Genomic DNA, 7624 nt, shown 5'->3' with positions numbered 1-7624 from the left:
ACATTCATGGCAGGTTAATGTGAAACACTCACAATTGTCCCTCGGTGTGATTGTGAGCATGGATGGTTGTTCATCCACCAGTTCGGGGCGTCCCCCGCCGACTGCCCGAAGACAGCTGGGATAGGCTCCGGCACGCCCGCGACCCTCCTGAGGACCTTCTACTTCCAACAGAAACGTCAAAACACTGAACTGTGAAGACTTGCTATATGCTGTCGTTTTTGAGGACTATTATAGTCGCTTGTCAAAAATGACTACACGAGTGGATATTGGACTTTGGGGGGGGGGGGGGGGGTTCAGGAAATGCCCTGCTTCAATTACAATTTGTATTTTGGCAGTCCTCTCCATCATGCTGTTCACAGTTTGACACCAGGAGAGCAAGATGACCCCAAGCAACGGATTAACAATACCTTCCGACATGATCCCCGAGGGAAGTGGCCACTGAGCTTGGCATCGCCGTGTCATCAGAGGGACTGGCATTCAAGCGGCTGTCTATGAAAATTGATTTTAAAAAGGAATTTTGCCATTTTTGTAGAACAGTAAGCTATACAAAAAACACTCCACGCTTGCATATGCATTCAAAAGTTGAGAGGTCCAATGAAATTAATCCTGAAATGACCCTCAAAAGTCAAGTATCTCTGAGTTGAAGTTCCCGTATAGGGGAATGCATCAAACATGACATTTCTAGTTTTGTTTTTTGTCTCCCCGGCAGTTAGCGCCTGCATGCACGTGCCCACTGAGGAGCGCCAAGCCTATTATGTCAAGTTGATGCACACTCAAGATACTGTCACACTTGCATGCCGGCTGCATCACAGGGTGGAACGTGTCACATGCATGCAGTCTGGAGACAAACATGTCACTCAAAGCGTGCATTGGTCTCAGTAAATAGTTCTGCGGGTAGCAATTTGCAGCAGCTGCGCAGTGTCGGGGAGGTTGCATTAGCTGAATTTTGGTTCGTTTAAAATCTTTTAGCGGAGCAGAAAATTCAACTTTTTGCCATGTCACACACCCATTCGACTCGTTCAGTTTGTCTATTGCAGTGTGCAATTTCTGCAAGTATTAAATACTCGATTCCCGCAGTGCACCGCGTTTCCCTATGTTCTGAGTGAAATGCATACTTTTTTTTTCACATACCTGTACATGGACTCAATGGTTAGAAAATAAATACCGTACACGGCGCACAGGCATCAAGATGCTTTGTGTGTTGGGTGTCATAGCGTGGGTAAATAAGGGCGCCTCTATTTTTGTACCCACAGCAGTCAACTTTCACCAAAAAGTATCGTCAGACCCATTTGCTAACCGGGTCTCGCCGCGTACTCCAAACTTGGGCCCGGGTAGCAAATGCACCGAAAGCCGCCGATTCCTTGAGTCGTGAGTTTTTTCCTCCTCTCTCTCTCTCTCTCTCTCTCTCTCTCTCTCTCTATTGGTGCAAGATGATGTCGTGGCACGGCCGAGGTTATGGCGCCAAAGTCAGGCAAATCTTCCTTGGCCATTATCTTATCGCAGCTGCAGTCACGCGCTGTCATTGAAACGTGTGCACGCACTTTGCGTTAAGGGCGCAAAGGAGATAAAGTGCTCAGAGGCAAGTGGGCGTGACCGCTCGCACTCGGGTCAAAACCACACCAAGTCAGGAAGAGACGAGAACTAAGAAGCGTCGGCGAAGGCACGGGATGATTTCCTACGACCGCAACTTGGCTCTGACTTGCCGTTGAGTCGTCGGCGAGGGCGGTTCGTCTCCCGAAGGGAACCGTCGAGGTGAGTGTTTGTTTTGACAACACTTGGGCGAAAGCGATGAGAACCCGAGCGCCTTTTCGCGCGTTGCGTTTCAACAGATCGACCGCGTCCAAACCCCCGCCGGCCGTATTCGGATTCGATGGAGCCCACCCCCGCGCCGAAAGAGAACTTTTTCATCGTCATCCGCGGCAAGTCGCGGAAAGGCTTCTCCCGCGGATGCGTCGGTCGGGCGGAGGCGGAGACGCCTCGCGGGGAGCTGATGGGGCTTCTCTACCCCGGGGGGCCAAAGGCGGGGAGCCCCAAGAACGGAGGCGTCGTGCGCAGGGAGGACACCTACCCCCTGAGCCGCCACCAAGCCCAGCTCCTGCTCTTCATCCCCTCCGTAAGCAAACGCCTGGAACTGCTGTGCAACCCGCAGCTCTTCTCGGCCGTCTGTGAGCTGACCGCCGATGACCTGGTGGTGGTCAAGTACAAGAGGGGCCATCAGCCGGGACTGGTGACGAACCTGATGCGGATCGGCAGGAAGGAAAACAAAGACGATCTGCAGATGTTGGCGTTTGAGGTGGAATTTGTGGTGGGTCCCCTTTTTGCCACGCGCCGGCGCAGCGTCCGAGGAGAACCGTGGCCGTAACCCTGACGGGACGCTCGCGGCCGCGGGCTGATCGTCAGCGCGCGACACCGCTTGAGTTATTTCGCGCTTTCGCAACAGCCGTCGCCGTTATACATCCGCCCCAATCGGCTTCACTCTTGTCTGCCCTCTAGGACCGCGATCAGACTTTGTCATCCAAAAAGGCCGCCCCTGCGCCCCTGTTCAGCGCCGCCGACATCGTCCAGGTGGTCCCGTCTTCCGCTCTCCCCCACGGAATAAACTGGAACGCCGTTCAGCACGGTGGTATGCGTGCGGTCGCTGCGTGCTTTCTCATCAGAAAAATGTCACAACAAATGCGGTGCAGTGGAAAAACCGGTCCGGTCACTTTGGAATGCAGAAGAGCGGAGTTATCGCATCGCATCGCACGGCTTGGCGCGGTCGCGGAGTCGCCCGTCTATTTTCAACATGCCGTCGACCTGCGTCGTGTTCGTCGCAAGATTGAGCAGACTGTGTGTCATGACCTTTTTAACCCGGAGCCTCCCTACGTTTTCACAGGCGCAAACAAAAAGGTGATGCGCGTGAACTCCATGCCGATTATTCGATCTCTTGGCCAAGTGACAGAAAATCATCGAGCGCCGACCGGCGTCAATCGGAGTCAAAGTCACAAGGCATCACGCGCACCTTTGGAAGTGGGGTCCTTGGCGGAGGTTGTGTCCAACACAGGGGTCACGGTTTATGGGGTTATCAGGTGGCTGGGTGTTCCTGGAGGAAAAACTTCGGAATGGGCTGGGATTGAATTGGTGAGTCTCACGAAAGCGCTTTTTTTTTTTTTTTTTTGGGGGGGGGAAATTGTTCTCTGAATATTTGCAATTGCGGATCAGGACTACGGCGTGAACGGTTGCTCTGACGGGACATACGGAGGCCAGCGGTTGTTCACCTGCAAAAGGAGCAGGGCTTTGTTTGTCCCTGTCGCGAAATGCAGCCCTGACGGCAGGTTTGTCTGCTCCTCTTCAGCAAGTGACGCCAGCGGCCAAGTGGAACTACCTGCAGGTTAGTAGCTTGATGCTAACGAAGGGAACGTCAGCCATTTGCCAATGAACCGGTGTGAACCAACAGCGTGCCTTGTTTATCGCTCCATCTTCTGTCTCGTGACTTTTGAATGAAATTCGCTCATCCCCCGCCAGCCCAGTTAGCACCGGTTTTGGATTTTTCCACCACTAAAATTGGCTCGAGCTCTCGTTCTGGCGTTTAAGATGGCAGCAATTCTTTGTTGGGCCAGACTCCGGCGCCGACCGCGTCCCCGGGCGCGCGGACGTTTTGCACAACCCGTCGAGCGGTGAACTCCGGCGAAATTGCGTCCCGCCAGAAGAGCGATGGCGGATGTTCCCGGATAGCGTGCGATCTCCGACCGGCAGTCGGCCTCATGACCGTGACTAAGAGATAGAAGCGTGTGCTGATCGCATGTCTGTGACCGTTAGATACGCCATACAAGTCTAATGGAGGCTATACTAAGTTGCCTAGCAGATGTTAACAGCGCATTATGATGGTTATTATGATTAATAGCGCAGGCGCGCGCTCTTGTGTAAACGTCGACGTAAACCGTGACATTTAGATGCTTTATGACGACGTCACTCCTACTTGGCTCTTTGCCGGTGGAAAACCAAACGCGTTCTTCGTACGAACTCGTTAAGCACCTACAAAGCACAGCGCCGGCACTGAACGAGCACCGAGTTCTTTTTGGTGGGAAAGGGGTAACGGATTACCGTACACTCTTTGTCCGGGCAAGATTAAAACTCGGATTAGAGGTGAACTGCACATAGAGGTCATTTGGTGTTTGAAAGTTTGAAAATGAGATTTGATGTATCACTGGAAAAGAACAACAACAAAAAAAAAAATATATATATATATATATATATATTTAACTCATTCAGTGCCAGCCAATTCTGGACCAAGTCTGAAAAGACGTTTAAAAACGTCTTTGGGAGCGAATGAGTTAAATATTATTTTTCCTCCATTTTGTGTGCTCTAGTTCCACCATATGTGGACTCTGAGGAGTACGTGGCGCCGGTTGCTGACTCCGAGGCCATGTCTTTGTTAGTGGGAAGAATGAAAGGGATTCAGGGTCACATCAACTCCTGTTATCTGGATGCCACTCTTTTCAGGTAAAACCGGTTCACCGGCCGTCAGAACGCCTGACTCTCAAGTGGTGCGGTGATGTCACCTCACTTTTGATCTGGAACAATGCGGAGTGACAAAAGTGCTTAAGTGCATCTAGACGAAAGCTGTTGTTTTCTTTCCGCAGTTTGTTCAGCTCCTCCGTGACCCTGGATAGTATCTGCCGGTGGCCCGCAGACACTCTGCAGCCCGTCGCTTCCGCACTGAGAAAAATTGTCAATCGTTTACGCAGGTATTCTTGCTTTCCTTCCTCATATTTCGCTTGCAAATCGCAAACATTGCCATCGTGGAAGAGCACGTATTTCGATTTCTTAATGACGTGGGGCTTTTTCTCCTCGCTCTCCATTGTTTTGCCTTTTGTCCCTCACCGACCACAAATGCGTTCCTTGCAGACAAGGGTTCGTGCCCGCCGCGAGCGTCATGAGTTTCCGCAATCAGCTTGGCTGTGACACCTTTCGAACAGAGGAAAAAGGTCCCTATTCTTCCAAGTCATTTTTCCAAAAACGCTCTTCTTGCCAAAAATGTTCAGCGTCTTATTCCCCCCCCCCCCCCCCCCCCCACCACCACTGCAGACCCAGAGGAATTCATCACAGTTCTCTTCGAGAAGGTGCTTGGCATTGAGCCGCTGCTTAAACTCAGGTATGAATCTTTTGGCAGTCCGTGCGCGGTGTGTAGCGCTGATTTCAGTTAGGACCCACACATTTTGCACCAGGTCGAGAAGTGAAAGCTATCAAGGGGCCTACACCTTCCAGATCTTTCTGGAAAAGGAGCAGATGGCACACATACCCACAGTTCAACAACTGCTGGACACTTCCTGCCTGTCATGTGATGTCAAGTTTGAGGAGGTATTTTGAATTTGAATACAACTTTATACGTGTAACATACGCACGGCGCAGCTGACATTTCTTCCCTCTCAACATAAAGTATAAACGCAGGGATGGTAAAGTCTCCACATTCGGGAGGACAAGCTAGCAGTGCGTGACTTTTTCCATCCCGTTATCAAATTGTACCCGTTCCCTAGATGCCATCCTGCCTGATAGTTCAGATGCCAAGGTTTGGAAACAAGTATAAAATGTTTTCTCACATCATTCCGTCCACGGAGCTGGACGTCGCCGACCTGCTTTTCAACTGTAAGGAGCGCGCGGCGGAACAAAAAGTATGCGAGTCACCGAGCATCGCGTTAAGACGAGCGACCTGCGTGTCTTCGTACAGCTCCTCGTCAATGCTTCGTCTGTGAGCGATTGGCAGAGTACGAGTGTCTCCAGTGTTTGCCAGATCGCAAACTGCACCCGGGGAGAATCAAACAATACTGCGCCACCTGCAGCGCGCAGGCAAGGCAATTTCTTTTTTTTTTTTTTGTCCGCGGTGTACAAGTTGCCCTCCCGATAAACATGACTTCCAATTTTGTTTCGTTCCTCTTTGCTTTGAAGGTACACAGACATTCCTCGCGCCAGGGGCATTGCCCAAAACCTCTGCGGCTTCCAGCCGAGGTAGCCGCAGCTTCCCCCGCGGCTCGGCACACCATGCGGCTGTTTGCCGTGCTTTGCATTCACACCAGCCACTACGTGTCCTTTGTCAAATCTGGCTGCGACCGGCACTCCTGGCTCTTCTTTGACAGCATGGCGGACAGATGTGGTGAGGATTCTTTGCCCCCCCCCCCCTTTTTTTTTGTTTTTGAGATAAGCGATGACGTATTTCCCCAAAAATGTTGGTGCAAACGCTGACGCGTTTGGCTTTTCGAATGAAACGGTTGCTCGTGACCGTTTTGCTCCGATAAAGCAGTCTCAACAAGGGCAGATAAGGATGCACCCTGACTTCTTTTGTCGCCTCTATCTCTTTTCCATCCGACGTCTAATCTCAACGCCGCTCTTCCTTGCAGGTGACGATCAAAGCGGCTTCAACATCCCAGAGATCCGAGCTTGTCCGGAGCTGGGTGACTTTTTCTCCCTGTCCGAGGAGGAGCAGGCACGGGCGAATCCCTCATGTGCCCCTGAACTTGTGCGCAGGCTGCTGTGTGACTCCTACATGTTTTTATACCAAAACCCAGGAATGGCTCTTCCCGGTACAAATCATCAGCGGCCTTAAATGGATGACTACAAGGACACGGTGTTCTTGCAACAGTGCCTTCATAATAACTTTGCACTTTATCAACCACATTTTGATTATTGCATCCAAACAGCAGAGAGTGGATTTTTTTGGGGGGGGGGGGGCATGGCACAAAATGCAGCAATGTTCAGAAGGAAATACTAGGAAGCGCACTACAGCTTTGTTTTCTATACTCAGGCATGTCGGGGGTAAAACAAATTTTAAATGACAACATTTTATTGCATTATTTTATTCTCGTCCCTTTGTCATGAATTGAGGCTGTTTATGATAAGATTTAGAATGTCGCCATTGAATGTTTTCTGCTTTTTCTTTCTGTTTTATGTAATAAATAATCGATTAGTGGACTGGAAAAAGTTCAAACATGGTTTACTGTAAACAATTGCGCTGTGGTTCATTTTTAATGTATGAAAACATTGCGGTGCCACCGAGTCGGATGCACGCGTCTTTTATTACCTTCCTTTTTGTCATGATTCGGTTTGGGACCAACAGGTGGCACTGTAGGGCTCCCCCTGCAGCCGCACACCTGTTGGTCATTAGGTAATCGGTGCTTTCAAAGGACTCCCGGCCCGACCGCTCATTGCCGGGTCATTGTTTGCTCTTTGCTACTGTCATTTTCGTTTGTTTGCTGTTCCGTTGCTGCTGTCAGGTTTGTTTTGGTCACGGTTCTGTTTTAGCTTCAGTTGCTATTTTTGTTTGCTACTTTGGACTATGATTGTTTTTGGATTTTGTTTTCTCTGTGTTTTATCAATACACTTCTTCAACTACACCCTGCTCCTCCCTCCTGCCTGCTTTTTGGGGTCCACCACGCAACGTGACACTTTTAATAGGTTGCAAGTGATTGCTTTTTAAAATTTAAAAAAAAAAATTGGATGTTTTTCTAACCGCTTACTATGGTACATCATGCACAGTGGCGCTCGTTTTAGTGAGTATTAGACAAGTGTTATTGAACGGTTGCGTTTGAACTCTTTCATCAATATTCCAAATGACATGGGGTTATGGGATGCTGGTGAATTTATAGTGTAA

At 50.1% G+C, this 7624-nt stretch overlaps 1 protein-coding gene across 4 annotated transcripts; it reads left to right on the top strand.

The window, feature by feature from the left end:
• The first annotated feature begins 1544 nt into the window (after positions 1–1544).
• On the top strand, positions 1545–7367 carry cyld2 (cylindromatosis (turban tumor syndrome) 2). Of its 4 annotated transcripts, XM_086117546.1 has the most exons (14): positions 1559–1752; positions 1830–2305; positions 2494–2623; positions 2876–3120; positions 3202–3370; positions 4350–4482; positions 4623–4727; positions 4888–4967; positions 5068–5134; positions 5208–5340; positions 5517–5625; positions 5708–5826; positions 5926–6130; positions 6375–7367. In XM_086117546.1, the coding sequence occupies exons 2-14, from the start codon at positions 1871–1873 to the stop codon at positions 6578–6580; spliced, it is 2136 nt and encodes a 711-aa protein (XP_085973672.1). In that variant the 5' UTR covers positions 1559–1752; positions 1830–1870; the 3' UTR covers positions 6581–7367. The 4 variants fall into 4 exon arrangements, with proteins under 4 accessions (XP_085973673.1, XP_085973671.1, XP_085973670.1 ...); XM_086117545.1 differs by having other exon boundaries at positions 1552–1752; positions 5708–6130; XM_086117544.1 differs by having other exon boundaries at positions 1552–1752; positions 2494–3120.
• Positions 7368–7624: the final 257 nt, after the last annotated feature.

The sequence above is a fragment of the Hippocampus guttulatus genome, chromosome 8 (assembly GCF_054856545.1).
Source record: "Hippocampus guttulatus isolate MCC_2025c chromosome 8, RoL_Hgut_1.0, whole genome shotgun sequence".
Taxonomy (NCBI): domain Eukaryota; kingdom Metazoa; phylum Chordata; class Actinopteri; order Syngnathiformes; family Syngnathidae; genus Hippocampus; species Hippocampus guttulatus.
This window is presented reverse-complemented; position numbering and strand designations above follow the sequence as displayed.

Excerpts from the sequence above, each read along its gene's own strand:
- cyld2 (XM_086117544.1), top strand. The coding sequence starts at position 1,871 with ATGGAGCCCACCCCCGCGCCGAAAGAGAACTTTTTCATCGTCATCCGC. Across the intron at positions 3,121-3,201 it reads AATGGGCTGGGATTGAATTG|GACTACGGCGTGAACGGTTG; the intron begins GTGAGTCTCACG and ends ATTGCGGATCAG. Across the intron at positions 5,626-5,707 it reads CGCCGACCTGCTTTTCAACT|CTCCTCGTCAATGCTTCGTC; the intron begins GTAAGGAGCGCG and ends GTCTTCGTACAG.